This window comes from Corvus moneduloides, chromosome 1, assembly GCF_009650955.1.
Source record: "Corvus moneduloides isolate bCorMon1 chromosome 1, bCorMon1.pri, whole genome shotgun sequence".
Taxonomy (NCBI): Eukaryota; Metazoa; Chordata; class Aves; order Passeriformes; family Corvidae; genus Corvus; species Corvus moneduloides.
Genome location: NC_045476.1, coordinates 137,264,120 through 137,291,465, shown reverse-complemented (window position 1 = coordinate 137,291,465; position 27,346 = coordinate 137,264,120). Strand labels below are relative to the sequence as shown.

The 27,346-nt window shown below is 36.4% G+C and overlaps 1 protein-coding gene across 4 annotated transcripts in view; it reads right to left on the bottom strand.

Annotated features, from left to right (window-relative positions):
- The window catches only part of WWP1 (WW domain containing E3 ubiquitin protein ligase 1), a 60,048-nt gene that overhangs the window by 11,849 nt on the left and 20,853 nt on the right, over positions 1–27,346 (bottom strand). For 3 of the 4 annotated variants that reach the window (XM_032128693.1, XM_032128678.1, XM_032128686.1), the window contains exons 2-16: positions 26,172–26,262; positions 22,373–22,511; positions 20,009–20,133; positions 17,107–17,244; positions 16,944–17,010; positions 14,718–14,899; positions 11,833–12,184; positions 8,995–9,090; positions 8,200–8,374; positions 4,856–4,910; positions 4,677–4,761; positions 4,449–4,577; positions 3,464–3,536; positions 3,300–3,371; positions 2,214–2,302 (exon numbers count right to left, since the gene is read on the bottom strand). In XM_032128693.1, coding sequence (XP_031984584.1) covers positions 2,214–2,302; positions 3,300–3,371; positions 3,464–3,536; positions 4,449–4,577; positions 4,677–4,761; positions 4,856–4,910; positions 8,200–8,374; positions 8,995–9,090; positions 11,833–12,184; positions 14,718–14,899; positions 16,944–17,010; positions 17,107–17,244; positions 20,009–20,133; positions 22,373–22,511; positions 26,172–26,241 — 1,847 coding nt within the window. In that variant the 5' untranslated portion in view covers positions 26,242–26,262. The remainder of the gene's footprint in view (positions 1–2,213; positions 2,303–3,299; positions 3,372–3,463; positions 3,537–4,448; positions 4,578–4,676; positions 4,762–4,855; positions 4,911–8,199; positions 8,375–8,994; positions 9,091–11,832; positions 12,185–14,717; positions 14,900–16,943; positions 17,011–17,106; positions 17,245–20,008; positions 20,134–22,372; positions 22,512–26,171; positions 26,263–27,346) is intronic. The other variant, XM_032128689.1, reaches the window with a different exon arrangement.

Here is a 27,346-nt window from a genome sequence, read left to right as displayed (position 1 = left end):
GATAAAACAAAACAAAGAAATTGAAACCTTAGCACACCTTATTTGCTTTTCCAGTCTGACAGAAAAACACACACTGAGTTACTGTAGTTTAACAAATTACCATGTATTGGTTAAGCCTACACGACGTGACAGTGTAAAAGTATCTTTTTGCTGAGGTTAAATGAATACATGTTTTTCACCACTTCAATTGTTTTCAACTCAAGTGATCTGAAATAATACCAGAATCTGGTATTTCAGTGTTCAGATAGGTGATTTTTATAATATTCGTTGCTTTACAGTATTTGCAGAGACCTCAGAGCAGTCATACACACTCAGGAGCTCCTGTATTAGGCACTAAATGTTTGGTACTAAATAACCAGGCTTAGTGACATAAAAAAGCTAAAAGTCTGTCCCATAATAACTTCAGGGACTGAATTCCATTCTTACTGCCTTTCAGCTGTCACATTTAAGAGGCATCTTTTCTATCCCTCTGTATTTACTCAAGATCATGGAATAGAAATGAGGTTTGCTAGTATGTTTCTCCTACCAGTGCTGCAAAACTCAAGTCATGGATCATGATTCACAATGATACACTTCCAACCCAAAGGCCAAGTAGGAAGAGTAAACAGAGAAAGGCAGCCAGGATCCAATAACCCTAACAGAGTTCCACGTATCTTCCAGTAAGCACAAGAATGTTGTACAGCATTCTAGGCAAGTTTCATAGTGACACAATTACATTAACTACATAGAAGCATCAAATTTAATAGGCATTTAAATTAAAACAAAGTCAGATAACACGGGAGGAATTAACTAAATCAGTCATTAACAAGAAGTTGTGGGAGCAATGCATTTTTCACATCAGCAGCTAAAACTTGCCACAGGACATAATGTCAGATCGGTCCTGCTACATGCAAGGTAAAAATCTGAAGGGAACACTGAACTTAGTCTGCCGAGAGACAACTGATCTATATTTGTATTAATGCAGTATTTCATTAGTCAGTACATGAACATTTATTTAGTGTCACTTAACAATTCTCAGCTCAAGTTACAGTGAGATCCTGGCTGGTTCTCAGGGTCACATACAAAATCTTGGGCAAGACTTAAGTAACTATGAAACTATGAAATTACACTACTTATGTATTATTTATTTATTTATTTATTCTACTACTTTCTATGATTAACACACTGCAGTTAAATTATTTTAATACCTTTTCTATGGAATACTCCCATTTCTATGGAAAAGGTTATGTGAACTGTCCTGGTTCCCATCTTACGCCTACAGCCCTCACAATAGGGACACCAAACAAACAAAATCCATGCAAAGCAAAAATTGAATTCCTCCCTGCAATCACTCCCCAAAAGCCTATGTGATACTGTAATCAGAAGCAAAACACCACATACCCAAAGAAGCTCAACCTTCAGAGGCAAGCTTCCTTACTCATAAATAGTACACGTTTTCACTGAATTCCATTTTAACACAGGAAGTTACATAAAACCAGAACAGAACCAAAACAGAACATTTTTACATTAAAAAAAAACCTGAAACAAAACCAAAACAACATGACAAGAAAAATTCTATCACCTATAACCTCTTCCAGTTCCCTGGATCTACAGCAGTACTGAAATTTTTATCCTAGCAGTAACATTTCATTCAAGTAACAGGCAGCAGTAGTCAGTGGTTGTATTATCTGTGGTCAAGAAATGAAATTTTGTCTGTGTTTTTCTTGTTATCAGGTTTTTCCCCTCCGACTTCCAGTTCAGATTCTAGAAAAACTCATACTCCAGCTGTTTCACATTCCAGTGGAGCTGACATGATCTGTTTGCTGTTCCTTCATGCCTGCACTACTCTCCTTTGGTTTTTTTCCTTTCTGTTCTTATCAGCCCCAATCTGCTGTTTGCTTGCCATTTTTCCAAATAAGCAGAACACTTTATTTTCCCATAGTCCCCACTTCTAGGAAAACTGAGCTTTCTGATAGAAAGGTTCTGAAATAACTCAGTCTAGAGCAATTAATTTCATTCTAATTTAAACATCACTCTTTGTCAAAGAACTGAACAACTGAGACCATAGTTTTACCAAGGTGAAGTTACAACCTGTAAAAATAGCCAGTGCTGCCAGTTCCACCTCCTTAATACATTTAGGGGGACTAAGAAGGTACCTAGGGTCAGACTGCAAGAGAAATCAAGGCTAGAGTGCTATTAAAAAAATAAAAACTATTTAAGCAAATTTCTTTTACCTTGCCAAGCCACCATAATCCAATCCTTCTTCTCCTCTAAATATAACGTATAATCTTCTCCTCAAATCATAGGGTTTTAATGCCATAATCTATTAAAAAAATAAATTAGTAAGTTATAAATTATGCATTGTCACTACATCACTCATTCAAATTTAATTTAATGCTGATACAGAAATGATATATATGTCAAATGTTGCACAAATTTGAAAAGCAAGTAGACCATCTCATGGAACATGCAACAATGAACTACACACAAAAATACCAACTTGGATTTAAAATCCTTGAGCAGCAGACTGCTAGCAAGTGGAAGGAACACCTGGAAAGTATTGCTGTATGGGTACCCTGTTCTTACAGTCTTCCTAAGGCAGGCATTATTAATGGAAAACAGGCAAAAAGGCACTTCATCTGATATATATGATTTTTGGGTTTAGGGAAATCACTTAAAGAAATAATTTAATCCAGAATAAATTCAATATACTTTCATTTATAATATACTTTTTACTTATAGAGAATCCCTGCCAAGAGGTCTTGATGTGGTGACAGCAGCAAGAATTTTCATCATACACTGGCTGCAGATTCTAAGAGCTCAAGGACTGTAAGCTTCAATTACACAGATTTAATCTTTGAAGGATGAAGCAGGACACCAGTTTTAACTGGAGAAAACAACATATTGTAATGTATCTAAACACACACAGGAATCAGAAAAGCAAATCCAATGTGGCTGTTGCCACAGTAGGTTAAGCTATGGAACTCTACCACAGGAGGCTGTAGATGCAAAAAGTTCACCATAGGAACACAGACAAGCTCACAGAAGAGAAAAAATCCCTTGAGGATTATTAAAATACTCAGAAACTACTTGAAGCTCAAGAAGCATTTCAATTGTAAACAGCTGGAAAATGAAAGATCATATGATAAAAGTATTATATACAATACTTCTGTTCTTACAGTCTTCCCTAAGAAACCCCACTAGCTAATACCAGGGGAAGACTACTGTGCCTGAAGGACCCTTAGTCTGAACTGGCTTTGGCCATTTTTGTTCTTCTGCTTTGACTTCATAAACAAACACAATCATTTTTGCAGGCTTACTTGCTGGAAGGAATCCTCAAACAAAGTCTGTCTGGATACATTGATTTTCACATGACTTGGCAGTGCATTGGACTGTAATCATAAGGCAGTAACATTAAAAGGCAGCACATACATACGTAAAAACTCAAATCATTTCAGTAAGTAAATAATTACTAAATCAGTACCTGACACAAGTAACGGAAATGAGCAAGTTTCCACCTAAAGCTACGCTCATAAGCAATCTGTGGCCCTTTATTTCTGTAAGGAAACATATTTGAGATACATTAAGCATGCAGACATCAAATAATACTTTCAATACTAAACAACAGCATGAAGATTTCAAAAATACACAAAAATTGTTATTGTAAGATAGGATCAAATGCAGCTGGTGGCTTGGAACGCCAGTCTTCCTTTCCACCATCCCTCACCCTGTTTTTTTTTGCAAGTCAATTTACCAAACTTGATAGAAAGATGAAAGATGAAGAGGATATCAAATCCCTATGAAACCTGTAAAAAGTACAAGTCACATAAAGGAGAGACATTTAATTTATCATCTTCACTGAGAGAAAGACTGCTAAGTTAGGCTTTATAAATTTAGCTTCTTCTGGAACTATGCAGGACTTCCTAGTGCAACATTCTACACGCTCATTGAATGAAAAGCCATCACCACGTTGTCAGAAGTAAACCCTACCCCATATAAAAGACATTAAGAAAGCTACTATAGGTTGGGTCAATACTTCTAAACAAAATATTCAAAAGAAGATTTGCATGTAAACTTTTTCAGAAGTATTTAGTAGTACTTTGTTTAGACATTACTGTTGCTAGAGTGCGTATCATTATAAGCAATACTCAGAATGATCATTTTCTGTTTCTTAAAAAATATAACTATTAGTTACATTAGTTCATTATTCAGGTTTACCTCACTTCCCCTCTCTATTAATAAAATTATTACAATCTTGGTATTTCAATCAGAGCAGTACAGCAAAGTGTGACGTAGATAAAGTAACAATTAAAATTTAAAAATATATTAAATTTGTATTACAAAAACTTGTTTATAACTTAGGGTGCAATTCCAGCTAAAACTGTAGATCATTTTACAGTATGAGAAAAGTTCACTATTAAACTATAACAAGGTAAAACATTCAAAAATATATTTAATTTCTCACTTACACAGAAGACTTCCCAGTACGAGGATCATTGAAGGTGGTGGTTCTTGTATTATGATCAACAAAGTATCTGACACCTTCTCTGGTATATCTGATTTCCCAGCCCTCTGGGAGAGGGTCCTCATTTTGTAAACTGCAAAAGAAATTGCAGGCAGTGCTTTTTCTCCCATATCATGATATAAAATAATTAAGCAAGACCTTTTGTATCTGCACAGTCATTATACACACCTACCCTTGAGTTCGAGGGTCTTCCCACTGTGTTGTCTTTGTGTTATGATTTACAAAATACACCCTATCATTTGAATCCACTCTCCTTTCTACGGGAAAAAAAGAAAAAAATCCACTATACAACAACTGCATTCCAAATTTCTGTAACAGCCACCTCCTGAAATCCACAGCTAATTAACTTACCCCAGCCTGGTGGTAAAGGCCCAAGTGGATCATTTTCTGCTGACAACATCGAAGCCTATTTAAAAACAAGAGGACTTCCAGTTAGGCCAAATATTATTCATACTTTTTTCTCAGTGTGTTTTAAGATTACCATTAGTCCTGAAGACTATTCATTCTGCAAGAAAAAAACCCATCATGCCATTTTTAATCTGGTTTTGCAAAGAAGCTTAGATTATATGATAATAAAATATGCTTTGCACACTTGTTTCCAACCCAATATACCCTCCCTCTCCCTTCCTACAGCAAACTTGAGTAGTGGTACAAAGTGTTCATACAAGTTTTGAGGAAGCATGTATCAGCAGATAAGCACCAAGTTCTTGTTTATCATAATAAACATTTCCACGCACAGTGACTACTGCCAGCACAGGGGGTTTTACTTCCTCAATACATGATAACTTCCCTGGATGTTTGGCTATTTTCAAATTCTGTAATTTTTTTTTTTTAATGCAGCTGCATTCATATGTAGATGGGCAAAATTATACCAACATACAGTAATGCTAAAAGGGAAAAAAAAAGGGATTATGTTATTATGTAAATGCAAGCTAAACTCATAATATACTGTAACCTTGCAGAAGTCCCCAAGTAGCTCCCAAAAATACAAAGCATGGAGAAAAATAAAAACAAAAGGCAGAAATCCCACAGACTATAGGATCCATGCTCTAATTTATAATTAAAAGCATCCACCCCTAAAATTTGTGGACGCTAACTTTTAGTGTGTGTGGGTGCAGAATGGAATTTTGATATAGGGGAACCAAGCTGTGTCCAAGCTATGTTTTCCAAAGAGTGTCTTAGGAACTAATACTGCTTTAAATGGCATTTGCAATACAAAAATGTCAAATGAACTTAGGAGTTTACAGCAGCAAATTCAGGCAAAAACAAACCTATGATATTTTTTATCTGAAGGAGAAATAGATCAAGGACCAGGAGGAAATGCACTAGTTACACTCAAAATTGAGCTGCGTAGTTGTTCCAGCCACCAGCTACTACACGAGAACAGAGAATTATAGTTATTTCAGCAGCAAATGCAGTAAGTCTTTTCTACTTTAGGAGACTACACAATCACAGTGACCCTCTAACCAAAGACTTCCCTGTGGTGAGTGTAAAAAAAGAATAGTGCACAAAAGCAAAATGCTGTCTGCCGGAGAACTGAATGGTGGCACAATTCAGATACTTCCAACCTTCTTAATGGGTCCGAGGATTTGTGTGTGGCTGCTGGCCACACAGAGCTGTATATTTAACAGAACACACTGAAAGACCAGGCAGATTCATTTCCAAAATGACTATGATAAATTAATCCAGGTAAAATTAATTAAAACAACTATACCCCATCTACTTTTCTTTCTTTACATAGATAAGCTTTGACCACAAAAGATAATTGAAACTTTCTCTAACCAAAAGTATTCATCTACTTTTTCCCAAAAAATAAAATACAATCTCACTCAAACTGCTATATAGGCAGAGTCCTGGTACATCACCAGAGCATGAAAAGGTAGCTATAGTTTGACCTTAACTATTCTAGAAGAAAAGTATACAAAAGCACACTGAAGTGAAAACAAAACACTCTTTCTTCAATATAATTTCAATTTTTCCCCCTCAATAAACTGTGAATTCTACCTGTGCAACAGATATAATACTTAAAATTCTAAAGAGATGCAAACAGTCAAGTTTTCTTTTCCTTCAAGTATATTCTGTCTCACTAACAAATCCTCATTTAATGATTCTAAGGTCAGATGAGACATTTTAAGAAATGGGTCTGTGGTTTTCAGTAAGGGTTATCATTTAATGAAGGAAGTAACATAATTTTAAAAATACATTGTTCCTTGAAGAATAAATCTAGCTCAAAAGAAAGTCTTGGCATCAGAAAAGAGAGTTTTCTCAGATGTTTTATGCAACTGATCAAAGAAGTACACAAGTACACAAAGTCAGTCAACAAAAGGTTTTGGCTCAACATGCTTCAGCTGTGATTCTTGGATTTGCATTAGAAGTTACCAGTGTGTATAAGTACCTGAAGGAGGGTGCAAAAAGGATGGAGCCAGGCCGTTTTCACTAGTTCACAGAGGCAAAACCAGAGGTAATGGGTACACACTGAAACACAGGGGGGCTCCCTCTAAACATTGGGAAACACTTTTTACTAGGAGGGTGACCAAGCACTGGCACAGGTTTCCCAGAGGAGTTGTGGAGTCTCCATCCTTGATCTACAAGACATCAGTCCTGGATGGCTGGCTGTAGGTGGCCTTGCCTGAGGAGGGACATCGGACCAAATAACCTTCAGAGGTCCCTTCCAGCCTTGGCCATTCTACCTTTCTCTAACTGCATAAAACAAAATGAATTTGATGTACAGCTCTGGGAGTTCAAAAATTAGTGGTGATGCATGTTTCTTCTATTGCTAGTGACAAGATACAATGTCTAATTCAATAATGAGAGGTTGAGAACTTTTAAGTAATGCTGCAGCATCCTTTACTTCAGAGGGGTGTGTGAATAAAGTCCATCAAATTCAAATTAGGTCTGCACATGCAGAGTCCTATTCCAATGAAGCTGTTTGAAACTTGTACTTCAATGGTTTCTTCTTTACAACACTCCAGTTTTGCTATAGATGTTACAAAGTCTCTGGGATCAGATAATTTTAAGAAGCCAAGCACAATTCTTAAAGAGTTTAGAGTGACACTGTTTAGAGTGACAGTGACACACAGGCACCATTGATGCACAGGCAACATCGTTGTTAACACTGAAGAAACAACTATCCTATTTAACCAGTCACAGATGTGAAAATCTGACTCAAGAAATACCCTCTTTGAAGCTACTCAAATTTTCTTCAGGCAGAGGTAAGCAACTATCTGAGAGAAACGGAAAACCACGTAGGAAATTCCAGAGCTGAACCAGATGTATAACCTTCCAAGTAAGCTCAAAGTAAAACAATTGCCACTTACATTAGTGAAGGACTCCTAATCAGTTAAACAGTTTTGAAGACTATTTAAAGTTCAAAATGTCCCCTAACAGTGTTTACATTCCTTTTCATTTTAAGGGACTGCTTTAGTTTTACCCCTTCCCACTGGCATTAAAAGTCTTACAAAAACGCAGTACACAAAGCTCCAGTTGGGGAACAAACTCAGAAACTCAGAAGGGAGTACCTTCTGCCTCCAAGGATGATTTTTAACTTTTTTCAGAATAATCAGAATCCAAATTCCTGATGCAAAACATCTTTTAACATATATGATTGAATAGTTGTAAAATCACTTTTTCTAAAGTTAAAAAACAAAAAGTATACCTATACCTCTGTACTGATTTCTAAATTTTGTACACTTTACCGAATAGAGGTATCGTTGGTTGAATTGTTGCATAGCTCCCTGCAGTTGATTCCGTTGAGATTGCCATTGCTCAAAGTTCCTCACTGACTCCATTGTTGGTCGCTGCCACGTTGTTGTTCTGGTGTTGTGGTCCACATAGTAAACTCTCCCACGATCATCAACTCTTCTTTCCCAGCTTTCAAAAAACACAAATGTTAACAGCTAATTCTTTCAGTAGTATTACTAACCAATTTTCTCTTTATGCTAAATTCCTAGGTGGTACTTGAATGAACTACTGGAGTCACAGGCATGATTTTAATTTCTGAAGGACACAAAAGCACCCCAACTTAATTGGTAGAAGAACAACCGCAATGAGCAAACACAGACTTCTAGCAATTGCCTGCTCAGCTCTCTGTCACCTCATTTTTAATTTTGTAAACTCCTGTAACTGCAAGTAATGTTGGCAGATTTCACAGAGAACACGCTGCTGGGAAATCTGAGGCTTAGAACCAGTGCACTACACTCAGTGGTGCCACCTAAATAAAGGCAATCAAATATGCATTATTTCATGCTTAAGTTTTAAAGGAAGAACAAAATACCTTAGTTGCTGTACTTGAACAAGTGATCAAAACTAGTGACATCTCCAGTATCAACATTCCCAGAAAAATAGCTGCAATTAATATAATTAAATGAAGGCTAGAATTTCTTAATATATGATATAGAATACAGTTTTGATGAGCTGCTGTTTGTTTCCAGCAACAAACAAACAAAAATATAGTACATTTATCATATTTAATTCAAAAAAGTCTACATTACCCAGGAGGCAAGGGCTGTGGTCTTTCCCATGTTGTAGTTCGTGTGTTGTGATCAACATAATAGGTTCTACCATGAGGATCCTTTCTTTGCTCCCACCTTCAAGACAAAGAGACTTGCACATAAGTCAAGGTGAAAATACTTCTTAGGGACTTCCCACTAGGACAAAAAAGTACCTTGGCATTGCATGAAAATACCGTGGTCCAAAACCCATTCTAGGACAGGAAAGAAAATTCACACCAGAATACAGATCAGTTACTTCCTATTGAACTCATACCACCAAAAAGACTTCTTTAAAGGACTTGGCACATAATGAGCATACATCAATAGTCACAAGCATTTTCCTATTATATTTAAGCTGAGAACAAAGTCAATTAATTATGTGCTCAATGCTTGGACACTAAAACAACCTCACTCTGAAAGTGCTTAGAGATGCATTCTTTGGATTTCCAAGTTCATGCCTCTCAAAAAATGAGAGTGTTTACATTTTGAAGCTCTGTTCCCTGTATCCAACAAACAGTACCTTTCAGAGTGAACCTTAAGTGTGTGCTATCAGATGGCTTTCCTGTGTTTCTATTTCCTATCCTGGTAAATGCTGTATCTGATATCCTGGAGATTACTTCTTTTTGCAAAACAACCTTACATTGAAAATGGAGCTAGGACCAAACATTATCAACAGCTGAAGTTTCATGACGCTGAGAACTACTATCATGCAATAAAAGTACTTATAAATGGAGGGGAAACCAGGATAAACATTAGGTGAAAAGCTGAAGTGCTTGTCTGCAGTTGATACATATTTGTTTTTCGTACATAAATACTTAATTAGCTCCTAAAAATGTAGACAGAACACCTGGCCTGCTACTCATAGGATTGGATGTGCATTTCCTCACTATTGCAGAGCATTGTATAAAACTACAAAAGTTTTTCTGCAATTCAAGAGGTTATATGTTATGATTTCAATAAGAGAAGAAAGGAGCAGCAGCATTTTACAGAGTTCCTAGGTCTCAACATAATGGAGACTCAATTGGCAGGGGAGAGATAAGAGGGGGGAAGGGAGAGGAAGGAGGGGAGGTGGGGAACCACCAAATAGAAACCCCGCAGAAACATGATCAGGGAATGATGAAGAAATGCAGTTGGCCATAGTGTGCACTATGCCTGCAACTCATGACCCTGTCCTCAGTGGGAAAGCATGTAATTAATTTAAAAAAGAATGTGTGAAAGAATTCCCACCTATAAGGACAGAGCAACTGAAAATTAAATACTAAGTAACTCTTCCACAATTTATATAAAATACTTCTATCTTTTTAAATGTTTGTTTTCATGTTTATCTAACGGCAGAAACTCAACTGACGTGTCACTAATAACTTACTGAACCTTCTTCACAGGGGGCAGGTATAAGACAAGCTCTCTGAAAGATCAGCTACAATGACAAAAGGTATATACACTTTGGGTTAAGAAACAGTTTCTGTGACCAGAAAATGCTAAAATAGTTAATATTTACAATATTATGGAAATGTCAGCATTTCTAATTTGAACTGAAGGTATCTTTTCACCCCAACATGAAAGCATGTATAAAAAATGTTAAGATCTATCTTATGTACATTTGAGCACGTACTGTATTTTCCTTTAATGTCTAAGCAGATTTTTAATTTTGTATTTAAGACTACTAAAGCAGTTTCTAGCAATCTAGTAAAATGAAAATATTCTAGCTATTCTTAGCATATACATACGTACACATCAAATCTTATTTTTAACTATAACATTACTAAATTCATTCTTACGCAGCAAGCACATCCAAGCATTTATAATACTAATTGTTGGGGAAGATGAAACAGGAAAGCCTTATAAATATGATTGCCTGACAAAGGATTTTGGGAATATGAAAACTACAGGCAACATCGAAATGAAAGCCACTTTTGAAATACCAGGTCTTAGTTACTGAACAACTAGAAAACAATGGTATGGCCACTGAAGATAATCCCCTCTTGATGGAACAATACCCTCTGCTTGCAAGCGGTCCAAGGGTCAGAGCAGACCCTACTAGCTCAGCAGAAGGGGTCCAAAGAGTAGTTTTTAGAAGTTAAGATGTAACACTTTATGGTAATATAAGAACTCTTATAGGCTGTATGTAAATGCTATAGGATTTGTATCTTGTATTAGATTGGTTAGTGACAATTAGAATATTCAGTACAGAAGATGATTTATTGTATTGTAACCAGGACTTCAGACACTTCCATTCCATTCCTTCCTTTCCTTACTTCTACTTCCACTTCTACTCTTGCTCTTACACTCTCTCTCTCTCTCACCCACTTACTCTCTTGCTCTCTTGGGCTTGCTCAGAGCTGAGTCTGGCAGCTCTGAGCAGTGCCCCTATACCCACGCCCTTTTACATTAAACCGACTGTGTCCCAAGACCTGCCTATAGAGATCTCTCCGTCACCGTCTCCGTCCCGACCGAACCCGCCCGTAACCTACACTAATAATTTTCACTTCTCTGTGCTTTGGTCCTTACTACCTTCTCATAGCTTAAGAAACAAAGAAGTTACAAATTACAGCCCAAGTAAGTTTGAAAATATCAAATGGAAAGTCTTCACATCCATAATGCCCAAAAGTTTGTCTGTTAAGATCACAATACCATCTCAGCAAATCAGTTATCAGTTGTTACTTTCTGGGACAAGAGTAGCCAGTTATAGCAGCAGTACAAATCCCATTTTAGATCAAACAAGCCCATCTCAGTCAGTTGACCTGCATTTGACAATCCCTGTATAGAATTAAGTTTCTGCTTCTTTATATGCACATTTAGATGACACAAAATGATAGCATCAAAAGCAAAACAACATACCCTGGTGGCAAAGGTTCTGTACTGGCACTACCAGGCTGCTGTCTTACAGGTTCTGCAGATGCACTTGGCGTGGAGGAGGATTCCCTTGGCTTTGCTGCATCTGCTGCTATACTGTTTCGAGCATTAGGCTGAGCACAGTCTGTTGCAGCTGCAGGTTCTAGTCCAGCAGACACACCAGGTAATGCAGAAGCGTGGCTTTCAGAACAACTAGTTGCTTCTGTTGCTGACTGAGGTTCTGCTGTATCATTAGTGCAATCTGCTGAAGACACAGGAGCTTCGACTGAACCCATCGGAGCCTCAGAGACAGAAGAATTACCAGCTTCAGGTGCAGGGGCAGATGACTCGCCATTAACTGAGAAATGGAAAAAAAAGAGATTACTCTGTGAGACTCGGAAAGCTAAGAGGCATTTCTTACAGGTAATTTCTTTCCTTTTTCAGAGCTGAGGTACAGAACCCTACAATTAACTCTACACCTGTGTGTGACTTGGAAAAAAGATCCCCCGCTAAAGGAGGGATTAAAATATAAAAACTATTATTGGCTAACACAACTTACATAGATCAAGGAATGAAGAAACTTACTTCAGAATCACAAAGTAAATCAATTCTATCTTTTAAAGAAAATATAAATGTCATCAAACTCAAGCAAGCACAGTCTTGTAAAAAGTTTAAAGCAGGCATGGATTTAGCAGGCAAAGGGTGCTAAGAAGGCTTTATTAGTCCCAAGCCCACTTGGCCAACAATACACCAATCATCTGCTGTGCTAAACAGAACAGTATCTCAGCAGGACAAGATCTTGTCTTAGGCAAGACAAGACATCAGGTACAGCAGTCTGGAGGACACCCATTAAAAGTCAAGGCCCTATAAAAAGTAGTGCAACATCACTCAGCACTTTCATTTTCTGCACCACTAATCAACATCATACAGTGACAATTCTATTTATACTTAGCAGCTTGTACCTGTTTTAGAGTTGGAACAATTTTCTACAGGACTAAGGATACACAACATAGGCTTCAAGCAATTTTCTTACCTTACAGCATATTATCACTTTATCATGCTAAGGGCTGAAACCAATACAATTTTATACTCTTAACTCTTAACCTTAGTCATACACATTTGCAAAATTTAACCCTACACTAGTGCCTATAAAATGTTGCTTCATTATTTTAAAGGGGTCACTTGTTTAATTCTGTCATCAGGAATGAATTTAAATTAGCAAGTCAGTTTCTTTAAGGAATTATCACTGTACCACATGAATTTTCTTGATATGCATAATGGTAAGCATGACTTTACAGGCAACAGATTTTTAAGTTTTGTAAAGGCACTACTGTTTCAACACAACTTTTCCAGGGTAACACATCACTGCTTCCAGATGGCACAAAAGAAATTAACTACATTAAGACATATCAAGATTTTATATTGTTTCAGCATGACATGAAAACTACCAACAATTTGATCAAGTTCCTCAAATTTCTCCTTAAAGCAGCAACAACTTAATTTACACAGGAAAAAAGCCAACTGAAATTTCAACTTCCATTAAAAAAATTCAACTTATTCACATGAAAGACTGAATAAGATTACATAATAAAGTTAGAAGCAAAATATTGAACAAATCATCTGCTCTATTAATAAGTTCATCTCCAAAGAGACCTATAAAACATTACAACAGATGATTACTTCACCTGTTATGCCTAAAACAGCAATTATGGCAACATCACATAAAATTACAATCCTACTAAGCACAACAGTGGGAAAGAAAAAGTGTCATCAAAAAATGCCGGAGACCTGTTTTACGCCTTGCCGTAAAAACATCTTCACCAACTGGTAGAGTACTTGACTACTGCTATATCAATGCCTCAGTGCAAGCTCAGTGATGATTTCATCAATATTACCATTTGAACAAATCAATTATTTTTCAATTCCTCTATCATAACACAGATTTCAAATGGATCTCTCTGCTGTTGAAGAAAAAGGGAGCAATGTCTTAATAATATATATGCCCTCTAGCCTTGAGCTGAAAAGAGAGGGGAATCAAATTAAAGTTCTCCAAATAGAGAAAAGATTCAGAGGCAGCCTAATTTAATTATTACCTTTTAAAGTTCATAATTGTTTCTGTTATCTTCCAACCATACCAACATTTTCCACTCTATTACAGAGAGTTTGACAATCTCTGTTCTACTATTTAGTAACAACTTGCCTATTTCTATTTACAGTTGTCTTTTCTCTCTGCCATCACTGTAATCTCTCTCAAACAGCTGAGAAAAGACAAAGTGCTTAGAAAGCACAGACATTATTAGATGCCAGAGGAACAAAAATCAAAAACCACTTTCTTCTCACTAGTTTCACTGTACAAAAAGTGAACTGTAGTCAGAATCAATGTTTTTGTGTTTAAGAGGAAAATGAAATTCAGTATCTGCCACAACCTGTTTTTAAATAGAATTTTTGAAAAAATTGAAGGCATGGAGAGTCTGCAACACATCTCGACTCAGAGCACAGCAGTTCCCTGTCTAAATCAGATTTATGTAATGTCAGGAAAAACTTAACCACAGTTACTCAAATTAATTGTGAAAGAAATCTGATTTTTCCTCCAGACAATCAGGAATACAGTTTCATCATCTGGGACAGAAAAATCAAAGATTTTGGACACTTTAATCTTTCTTCATCAGAGAAAAGAACTGATGATAAAGTGTGAAACTCAGTATATTTAAGAATGGGTCTACTGCAGAAAAATTTACTAGGACACACAAGATTATAAATTCAAGCCTAGAAACATCCTTTCAGTATTTCTGAAATCCAACAAAGACTGTATAGAAAAAGTAGCTCAACTTCACATACAATTAGATAAAAAAGGCTTATGGAACACGTTCCCATAACTCTCCCATTCTTACCAGTGCTGTTGACAGGCTGAGCTTCAAGTGGTTTTGGTACTGGGGTATTTTTGGGTCTGGCTGCAACATGATTAGGAGATGGTGAGCTGTCTCCATTCACAGCTTCTACACAGAATGTATTCTGTATCACAGAGTTGGAAGGTACTTGATTGTCTATCCCATTAGAAATGTCACAAGGAGATCTTGGTAAAAATAAAAGATGATTTTCGGTTACTACAAGCAACATGTTAAACAGTTATGCAACTAAACTAAATCCTACACTAAACCATGCTATAGAAACAAATAAAGAAATGGTGGTAAATTAACAACTGTTTATAGCATGGTATTTGCAGCCTAGATAATTGTCTTGGTCTCGCACTTGACTGTTAAGAAAAAGGCAAGAATCGGTTTTGAGGATTTCAGATACTTAAAACAGGTAAGAGTTTCTATTTTCACTTCCTCTTTACTTTTAATGACATATTAGAATTGAATTGAACAGACTGATACACCTGCCGCATCTTCCGAAATGGCCTTAGGGACCCTGCCAAAGTGCAGCTATGAGCAGGAAAGCTTTTTCTCTCATTAAGCAAGAGGAAGAACTGGTTTTGTTAGTCACATCATTAAAAATACTCGTAACATAAGAGAGCAACAAAATTCTCTCTCAGTAAAAGGAAAATAAGATGAGCTTCTCTATGCACTGGCAGGATGGGACATTGTGAGGACAAATACACAGAGGCAGCTCTGTGTTTACAAGGCCACACAGAAATAAATGCAGTTTAAGGGCTTGTGAATGGAAAGTTTTGTTCAGTTACAGTGGTACACTGGTTTTTTACATAAATCTCTTTCAGAATGCTTAAAGCCACCTACCAGAGACACATATTTTGATAATTACACTCAATGCCAACTCCTTATCTTCTCAAGGAGTAGAGACTAAATAGTGAAGTTAAACAGATGACAAAAATGTGAGGTTAGAAGTCCAACTTTGTGGAGTAAGAAAGGAAGAAGCAGCATTTCCATCCTACCTTATCCAGCTCCAAAGGAGCGGTATAAACAGAGAATTAAGGTATTATCCCTTTTCAACTCTGGACTACAAACTCAATTTGCCTCCGAAAGACATGCAGAGAAGCTACCTTAAAACTGTTCTTCATCTCTTAATTTTAAAACTGTAAATCATAATTGCTGGATAGTTGTGTGGAAAACTGCAGTAAATTAAAATATCAATATCAAGAGCAGGATCCCAGTAAGAGACATTATCTACAGCAACAACAGCTGAATGAAAACGAATTATTGTTACTACTGTTTCAAAATGATATGCAGATGTGTTTCAAACCACTTTTAGCAGTCCCAAACCTTTCTAAGGAAAAAAAAGCAGAAGCAACTTTTTATTCTCACTCCCTCATCTTGAGCACCCATCAGGGAAGAGAGACAAACACCCATATATTCAAAAAAAGAATCAAGTCAAGCATACAAGGACAAATGTGTCCCTGTCACTCAAATGCCTAGCAACTGGATTTTTTTTCACTCCAGTGAGTGTCAATAACTTAAACAGAAATGGGTTCACACAAGGTAACTGAGCAGACCAATAACATTAAATTGATCTGAATTGACCCGTTTGTCTTACTAGTGATGAGGGGGCAAAAAATCTATTCCTACTTCTCTCCAGCCAGTCCTTGAGCAGGCATAATGGTTGAGAACCCAAGAACGAAGCTCTAAATTGGTCCCAATGTCTTTTTCTTGCCACTTCAGGAGGAAACAGGCCTTGGCCTCAGTGTTACAAATACTACTTGTGAAACTCAATACAAGTCTCTTAAGTTCCTTATCACGACCTTAAGAAGGCTGAGGAGGAAGTAATTCAGGCTTTCTTTTCCTTTTCCTTCTGTTCAGGTGCTGCATTGCGAAAAGCTGGTAGACATTAACAGAAATGGTTCTTAAGCAGAAAAAGGCAATAAATGGAATGAGTAAGTAAAAATACACTGAGCCACTGCTCCTCTAATTTCTGCTGCAGCACTTAATAGATTTCCAATCAGCTGAACTAAATTATGTAATTGTCAAACAAATAATGTTTCTAAAACCTGTGGCAACATAATTTAGACCTCAGAAACTGAAATCTCTCACCTTCAAAACCATTAAAATAAATTTTAAAAAAACAGAAAAAAACCACACCAAAACACAAACAACCCAAACATTTCAACTGATAAATTTTCTAATATACCTCATATGGCATAAAACACAAAAATGAATTCCAACCTGGATGAACTTCTTGCTGAAGCATCTCTGCTTTCATGTACAGCCCCGCCATTTTGCTGAACTTCTACTGAACAGTAAGAAACAAATTCAACAGAAATATTCTATTATATCTGTTTGAAATCTTAATCCAAATGTTATCATTGACTTAATTATTTTAACTTACTGGTTGCTGATGAACTGAGATTTGTAAGAGATTCTTGTTCAACAACCAAACCATCTAGCACAACTGTCAGTTCACCTGTTTGCACCATGCCACTCTTGTTTTCCAAAGAGAGTTTCAACTGTTCTTTTACCTTCTCCACTAAAAATGGAGTTGGGGTGGGTAGGGGAAGAGAAGGAAAGAAGGGGTAAAGGAGAGATTAAAGTTCTAAATAATATTAAAAGAGACCTTCAGCACACAAATGTGATATATGCATTTAGTTCTACAAAACTGAACATGTGAGATACTCAAATCAATGCAGAAATCACTATGGAGCTGTGTATATTTACACGTGCTGTGGGTAAATGCACACTTTGTTTTAAAAATGAACTGTCTGTTTACATAGTATACTCTATAGGTATGCTAAAGAATCCATGCGGATTCAGTACTTTGTTGTTAATGATTTCCCAGGTCTGTCATTTCCCTTAAGCCCTTTGGAAATTACACACTACTTACATAACATGTGATGGCTTAAAAGTCAAACAACTTCTGAACCACACATCCAAATATCATCAGTCACTAGGAACCTCATTTTACAACCAAGGCTTATATTCATTTCCCATAGCACCTTCCAAAACTAATTCTAAAAGACCACGGAAAAAAATATCTCTTTGAGGAAGAAGTAAATGCAAAGACTGCATAGAGTCACTCTTCCCTCAATTTTAAAACTATTTTTAGTAAACCCTTACTAGCATTTTCATAGATTACAGCTCCAAGGATTAAACAGTAAGAGAGGATGCCTCAGGTAACCGAAAGTTAAATCAGAAACTATTTTCACTGAAAGAAAATTTGAGATAACTGATGGTGCAGTAAAAGTATTCAATCTGACTGACAAGCAGTACACGCATTTGTAGAGAGACATACATAATCCAGAGGTAAAATATGCTGGGAATGCTACATAATTCTCTCTAAATCAACTACTACCAGTACAACAGTTAAAGCTACATGTCATAAATCCAAACACAGTCAGCTAAGAGTTCACATTCATCTGGTTAAAATGCTTAAGACCTTTTAGTGTTTGTGTTCTCAGATTAAAAGATTAGTTTTTTAAGATATGCCATCATATTTCCCTCCATATGATAGCATCCCAAGTTAAATTTAAACTGGGCACTTCTATGCATTAAACTAGCATTTCCATTTTTTCTTCATTCTTAACATGCATCATAAGTGAAAAATAAACACGAAAACAGGGGAGGCTACCATAATCTATTGCCAGATACACCCAAGCTATTACTCGAAAGAGCAGGTTTGACAGCGTAGCTGGGCAGCAGTTCCCAGCAGAAACACGCTGCTGTACTACAATGCATTTTAAAGGACTTTAAATCTCTGGAGCAAGCACAAAGCTCCTAAATCTACAGGATTACTGATTTAGCAATCTGCATTTTGCAAAAGAGTACTACCTCAAAGAAGAGAAAAGAAGAAACTAGCCTACCACAGAATTGTTTAATTAGCACATTCATAATTTTTGTAAAGGGTGGTTGGTTTAACTTCTGCTATTTTAATAGGTTATCTTCCTAAACCAGATCAATTGTTGGCTGTAGTTCAACTGAGCTGGCAAGAAAACAAAAAATTGTGGGCAGCAATTTAATACTGGTGGTGTTTCGCAGAAAAAGTAAACTCATTAATTTTAAAGTTTCTGCATTTAGAGGACTTCCCATTCCATATTCATCAGCAAAGAGCCTTTCAAGTGCTGCATTTTACAATAGGTATCAATAACTAAATGCATGAAGGATACCAATCAGATTATTCTACCACTGAATTCTTAGATAATCCAGTAAGTGTCAAACTACTGATTTGCCCAAATAAGAAACATTGCACATAAATTATTTTTGGTGCAATGTACAGCAAACTCAGTCAACCATTCCCTGAAAGAATTTGTCAAGTTGTTAGGTCCTACCTCCCCTGGATCTAATAAAATATTAACTATTTTGTTAGAAATAGCTAAAATAATAATTACTTTTTGGGGGCTAACATTATTATAACACAGTTTCTTCTGATACAATTTTCTTATTTAAGAAGAAAATTTTCTGCTTAACTATGAAATTTACTGCTGAATTATTATAACACTGGTGAAGAAGCCCCACTTAATTTTGGATTCTGTTCCATGTCTCTGTAAGACTCAGAAAAATTTAGCTTTTTTTTTTTTTTTTTTTTGGCTCTCCTTTCCCCGCCACACCCATCTAAACAGACACCTCAGGTTTGTGTATGTAACTTGCAAGAGAGGTTAAGATTGGTTTAGCTGGAATTCTATTGCCACTCTGGAATGGAATTTAAAGTGTGGATTCACCATCTTGTTGTACTAAAGAAAAACAATTTGTAAAGCAAATTAGATATATCCTATTAAAAATATTTAATACTAGAAGTTACTTAGAACAAACAATCTCTAATGTACTAAAAGGAAGATCACAATTGTTTCATTAATCAGTGTTTTCTATTGCTCTCTGGGCAGCTAAATTATGAGGAACAAATATCCAGCCTTTCTATTAGTGACTCCAGAGAAGGAAAACATGAAAAATTACATGGCTTTTCTGAAAGTTTAACTTTTTTTTTTTTTTGGTTACCAAATCTAAAACAGATCTTCTACCAAATTAGTTACCAGCTTGCTACAAAACATTGTATTTAATCACTTCTGCTTTTACTTAATTTTCAGCAACTCATACTCTACTGTTTGTTTCAAATGTATTATATCCCATTGTGACATTTAAATTGTTCTCAATAGCACAGACATCTCTAGAAGAGAAAAGTAAAGACATTAACTAAAAGCCAGTTGTAATTACATGCATAGTTAGTAGCTGGTTGCCAGTTTGATACACAGATTAGTAATAATAATTCTACTTTATTCAAAATATCTTTCATGACAACTTACATTTTCTATTGTGTACTTCCAAAGCTTGTTTCAAGTCTACAGTGGCTCTTCCTAATAACGCATCTGCTTTTAAAGTGTGATGGCTCCACACTCTAAATTCCAGCGTAGTCTGTGGAGTCACATTCCTGCATATAAAACACATTTAAAAAAAATATATACACAGATTTTAAAGAATTTGTTCTTGTTATTAGGAGTACTTGAACTTCATTCACCTTCTTGTATTTCTTGATACTATTTCTTGAAGTGAAATTCTGTATTGCAAGAGGAAATTTTTAACTAAGAGCTGTGAACACTATGATATTTACACTTAGGATCAAACTTAAAGTGAATTACTATGATAGCATAAGGAATTTGAGAACTATCAGAATAACCCACACTAAGCTCAAATCTCAGTTATATAAAACATATCTTTATTTATGAAAGGCATATTTCCCCTATCCTCCAGAGTTCTACCTAAAAGCTTACATTACTAAATATGGAGAAAAAGGTGGGAAGTATGCTTGCCTGTCGCTAAAAAAGAAAAATACTAAATATTTTTTAAAAAGGAAAAAGCAATGAAGCATCTATTTGCAAGCAGGAAGAACCCACTTAAGAGGTGTCAGCTTGCCATGAAAGTGTCGATAAACATTTTTTTGTGAATCCACAAATATATATATAACCATAAGGCATACTCTCAGAAAACAGAGGGGAAAAATCCAATGATGAAGCTAAAGTAAAAATTGGAAGCAAGCAGAAAGGTAAAGGACCCACTTGCAGTAATATTATGACAAGCTTTGGCATTGACCTCTCCCTTGCTAAAGCTATGCTAGGTCCTGGAGAATAAGTTTTGTAGTACAGGGTCTAGTACTGCAAGGGTGCTCTTGACTGTGAAAAATGGGAGTAGAAGTACTTTATTGCAAAAAGTCAAAGACTACATATCCATCGGTATTGACCTAATATATATAGAAAGTTATGTCAGCAATGATGAAAATAATAATAAAAACAACCCCCCCCTCCCAACAACAGGACTAGAGCTCTACAGTCACTTGAACATGTTGGACAAGGTGGACCATTTTTGCTGAAACACAAGCAAATATATTTTTGTATTTTGAATAGGCTGCCTTTTAAGGGAGGTCTTAGTAGAAGAGCAACAAAGTAAAGGAAAAAATCCCCAATACCTACACGCACAAAATATATTGCTGCCCCATGGAAGTGAGGGGAATTTGGTAAGCCAGAGAGTTCACCTAATGTCAAATACCATTCCAATAGCCAGAGGAAGAGGGGACCAGAATATCTTAAACATATTTATAAGGGTAAGACCCTAAGTTAGCAATACTCATTACAAAATGAGTCTGCCTTTACTATGCATTGCAAATTGTCCCATTTCTATCAGATCATCAAATCCTGCCAAATCAAACCCACCTCCTCAACAGAAACTCGAGTCTCTGTGAATATACCGATAGCTCTGTACTTGTTCTAGTTCTTGATCCTGGAAATCATCCTCAGGTCCAAGACTATGTTATTCTCTTCTGCAACATTGCAAAGGGCTAATAAGTTCACTAAACCTGAAATACCAAGAAATGAGGCACAGGAATACTCTACTTGCTTCACACCAGGTCTGGAGTAAGTAAGTGCTCCCAAGCAGAGTTTCCCAAAGATGTACCACTCCCCACTCTCCAGCACTGTTAGTTACTGGAATCTAGCATGGTTCCTGCTACTACCAAACCCAGCTATTGCACACAGACACATCAGATGCCGTGAAATGTACTGGCCCAGGCTCAATGCCACTTGATAGGAGCTATGCTGTTTCCAGACCCAAGTCTAAACCAATACAATCTTGCTTGTGAATAAAGCATTCTAACCAAGTGTTCTTGCCAGTTCTTCATGAAGTCCTATTCAGGTATATCTACACCCCTAGCACAGTTAAGCCAAACTAAACTACAAGAAGATTAATATGGTCAAATATCAGGGTAAGTTGCAGGGTCACTTTGCAGTTTTTGTGTGCACATCCCTTCACCGGGAAATTCAAAGGAAGAAGTGACCTTCCTCATAACTATTACTTATCCAGCTGAGACTTTAAAAAGTTGAGAATTACATGGTTACAACTAGTAACTTTCTAGGAAGGTGTGCTAAAAACAGTGCTAACAAATACCAAGACTATACCATGTACAGCCACGGTATGCAAGTACTACACTCAGTAGGAAAAAAATATTCTCAAAATATTGTAAGGATTCAGAAAAAAATCATTTGAGATAAATACCAACTTATGTCTGCATTTAGACATCAACAGCCAGAGCAAACTATGTAGGCAGCCAAGCTTACTAAATATTTGCCTGCCATGTCTGTCTAATAAATAGTATCAAACAACCAAAAAAATCTACTTACACTGTCAGCTGCTCATCCCATTTGGGATTTGAAGAACTACTTGATTTTGCTGTTTTCTTAATTTCTCCATCTGCAGTTAATTCCGTGTAGAAAGTTGTTCCAAACCAATTCTTTTTCCGTTTCAGTTTGGCACTAGAAACTAATAAAATACATTGCTTTATCTATAACAGCACACTGTTGCTGAAAAACAGAAAACGTACTGCCTACACACTGTATGAAATAGATTGCATGGCAATGTTTTTCCTTCTCTACTTCTGCTGAACAGAAAGAAGTCAATGCAAAAATGGTAGCTTTTATTTTCAAAAGCTACTTTGTCAGATAGTTGAAACCAAGCATCACATACTCTTCCCCACATACTGGCAGGACTGGTTTTAGAGACAGCACAATTATTTTAGGGATAAGCACTGGAAATAACGTAGGTTATCTTCTCATTGTTCTTCCTATTCTTCCCTAATTGAAAAATGCCCTAAGTATGATACATCTTATGATGCATCTGAGAGATTATCAAGCCTTATTTTTTTAGTTATATATTGTTATGAAAGTCGATGCAGTTCACACCTATTTCAAAATGTCCCTGTATAGCAAAGCCTATATACAGAGCTTCATTTCTTTCCCTGTATTACTGTATGGTTGAATTGTGGTTTTACACATCCGTTTGTCAAAATTAAGAAACCTGATCTTAGATCTCCCCTATTTTAAACAGCTTTGCAGATGAACTCAAAGGTTTCAGGTAAATATTCAAAAATTAAGAAACACCACATGACCAAAGAAGCTATTTTTCACCTCCAAATCACTGGTGAGTTCCTCTGTGCTCCTGAACGTAAGTCTGTTCACCCTCTTCCATGCCCAGCTGAGGAAATCCAACAGCAGCCTAACTGCCAAGATTTTAAATTCTATTTCAGGCAGATGGTGTCTTGAAAAGACCACAGGAATGGACTCTCAGCTATACTTACCTGCTGGCTATGCCTTCTCTCTTGCTTCAGTGTGATCTTGCTCCCTCCACTTGCAAACTAAAACAAGGCTGAGTGTTTTCAGCCATTTGGAAATAATTCTTCCCTGTTCCTTTCCATAAAGTACCTTTATGGTACTTGCTAACTCAATGTTTAAGTTTGCTAAACTGAAAGGGAGAGATGTTTCTGGATTTCAGTATTCTGAGACATATACATCAGTTATTTAAAAGTTAGTGGGATGCAAGCATCCAAGATTCTAAAGGTAGTAGCCATGGACTTTTACTTAGATTCAAACAAAAGGTGCAAAATTAACTCCCTCATACTTGGAAAGCCTAGTCTTAGTAATGCTTCATGGGTCATAAAAGGGTACTACAGCCCAGAAAATGATGAAAGCTTGAATGTAGAAAACTAAAACTGTAATTCCACGAGTCACATTTTTTCATCTGAAATCATGATACATTTTTAAGCTTTGACAACCTGTACTTCTTCCACATTTTTCCTCCACAATTTGCTTTCCAAAGGAAAATACAAGATTTATTAAAACACAGGTATTAGTAATGATATTCAAGCTTCCTTTTAATTTCCCCTCTTGTATCTCATTATGTTTTAAGTTAGTAAATTTTGAGTGCCCAAACATAAAAGGAGACCATTGTCATCTTTTGGTTAGGACATCTTCTAAAAAAAACTATGAGTAAGTAATAATACCAGCAACCCTTCCAAAACAAGATCTCACCAAAAATATTTGAACAAATACTGATGGCAAAGCACGCCTGCAACATGCTGCATCTGTCCAAACTCAAACAAGTCACCACTCCGTATGAATTCCTTGTCTGCAAAATGAGTCTATGAGACTTGCTGCCTTTATAAAAGTGCTTTTTAAGTGTAGTTCTTGAAATATAAGTCTAGCTTCTACAGCAGCATAAACAAAACTGTGCATAAATATGAAGTGTAGGTCAAGCAATACTACAGTCCCACACTCCTCTGTGTCCCACTACTTTCCCTGTACTGGCACTGGCATTCCTGTGATTTTGCAATAAAAACTGGTTAGAGAAATAAACCTTCAGAAAACTAATCCTAAACTTTGTAAAGACCTCTTCCCATTTGAGCCCTGACCCAGATTTCTTGGAGTCAAAAGAAGTCCCAGTACCAGAATACAAGACTATTTACATAAGGAACAGCTTAGCACAGGATACAAAATTACCACTTCTGTATACACAGATCTGAAGTTAAGGGTAATTTGTGCACGTCAGTTTACAATTGTATATTTACATTCAGTCTAAAGGTGGCTCCATCTCTGCTGTCAGCTGTTGCCAGATTTGATGATTCATCACATTATTGAGTAATGTGCTCCTTACATAAGATTTATCAGTTTTAAGATTCATCTCTTATTTAATTTCATAACATATCCATTTGGGGCACTCTTCAAAATTATATTTTTTCTCAGATAACCTGGCCATCTTTGGATCATCCAACAAGACGCATCTTTCTTTGGATGCAGCCTTTATTAAGACATGGTGTCTTACTCATGTTTTTTCCAAATTTTTTTCAGGATAGCCTTAATATATTCTTGGCCATGCATTCACTTTTACTTCAGTGTTCCCAGATTTCTCAAAATCCCTGGAAAGTTCAAGTGAGTTATCAATGGTAAAATAATACTTGTACACATAAGTATTTACGATAGATGTATTTATGCACTGTATTTTGTATACATATGTATGTATAAATACATATACTATGTGCTGGTAACATTTTCACTTTTAACTGCTGTAACACTGTCACAATTAGCTATCAAACTTGTTTACCTAGATGCATTTTGCTTATCTTCAGACTACAAGGAAGTCTCAGTTCTGCTCTGCCATCCCACAGAGAGACTAGCTAAGACTGACATCAATTGTCACATCTTTGACCAGTTCTTGTCCATCAGTAGCAAAATGCATAACCTACTTGGCCTGTTCAACATCTACTGAAAAAGCATCCCCAGCACAATCAGAAATTTCCAGGCCTGTTTGTAGCCTACTGTGTTTCCCTTCCATGGATACCAGGATGGCTGAATTCTGCCTCGAACTATGAGAACTAGCAGAGCAAAAGGAAAAAAAAGTAGTCACAAGAGACAACATAGTAAATTTCAACTCGATAGAAGGAAAAACTATCACAGTGACGTGGTTTATCACAAGGAAAGCTGGTAGTCTACAGCCTTTGAGATACTGAAAATTCAACTGGACAATACCATGAGCAACCTGATCCAACTTCAAAGGTAGCCTTGCCTTCATCAGAAGAGTGAACAGGGAACCACCAAAGGTCCCTTCCAACCTAAATTATTCTATATGTCTGTTTAATCCAACCTGCGGCCCTAAGAATATTATACTCAACAAGTATTTACCTGATATGTAGTGAAAGAACTTAATCTTTTGAAGGGCTAGCAAATTTTGTGATCCCCTCCAGTTCTCCACCTTCACTACAACATTGTACTAATTTTCTGCTTGGGGTTCACTACAACCACCAATCTTTTTCCTAGAATTTCACTAATATGTGTTCCCTCTTCAGAACACATGTCATAACCGTTTGTTCCCTAGCAAATTTTCTTTCAATTGTCTGTACTGTTGCACAGAAGATCTTTTTTTTTTTTTTTATTTTGAAGATATATTAAACCCTGTCATGCAACTCACCGTATAATCTCTAATTAGCTTCAAATCATCTACATGCATTATAGTCACATTATTAACTGTAACATTCATACCAGTTATTAAAATATTAACTACACTAGTTAAGTTTTACACTCACTTCCAGGATTGCTTTTGTACAAAACACGTTTTCCTGTAAAAATCACTATGATACAAATCACCACTTGCCTGTTACTTGCATCTGTAATCTTCCATTACGGTTGTTACTTGTATCAGATCTTGGTGAGGCTGTGGCCATGTCAGAGGTTTAGGCTTCAGCCTAAAAAAAGCAAACAGGTAGCTTATTAAAAAGTACTTATCTCTGCATGTTAGCAACAGCTATTAAATAAAATGTTCAACTAATCAAGAAGTTACCATATATTATTTAGGTGAGGCAGAACATATTATTTCATAACAGCAGTTATAAAAAGCAATCACTTTGGAAATTTGTCCCATCTTACGCCTCTAAGGATGCCAAGACACTTCAGTTACATACATATTTATGTAGTTTAGAACAACTGTGTAAGGCAAGAATAGAAACTCAGCTGTGATGTATCAATAATTCTCTCTCTAGAAGACATACTCATGGTCTCATTTCAGATAAGCTGAGCACCAACAACTTCAAATGAACAAAACATGTGAAGTATTTACATGCTTGAAAATCATGCTGCCACCAGAACAATACACTCAAGCAGTACCAAAAGCGATTCAGACAAACATTTGCATTCTATCCCTAAATTTGCCACCAGCTTTCTGCCCCACTGTTGTCCACTCACAAATCACTTCCCTCATCTATTGAGGCCATATGCACTTTACAAGGACCACCCCACCTTACCACTCAGCAACTAAAACTGTGTGTGTCAGATCCCAGCTGGGGCATCCCAGCACTTAGACTTGCAGACAGCATCACTCCTGTCCTCCTGAATTACTACACTGGAAACACATCTAGAAGTAAAATATTCTATCAGACAACTACTTTTCATGAGGAAAGAATATATACCTGAATATATATATTCCCTCACCTCGATGAACTTGCACATGTTTCTGTGAACACAACTGGTTTCAGTAACAATATGGGAAAAGCTGTCACCAAACGTTTTTGATCATGCACCTCTACAAGTAAAAAAATTTTGAGTGCATATCCCCAATATGTGTGTATTTATTTATAAATTATATATATATACCACCGTACTAATACATTCTGTATATATTACAACATATAAAACCAGAAATTAAAAAGGATAAGATGAAGATGGAATAAACAGTATTTTTAAAGAATTTTTAATGATAAAAAGCTCTTTTGCTCTTACTAATTTTTTTTTGGTTTTTGTGAGAGTCATGTGACTGAATATGCTGCAGCATTT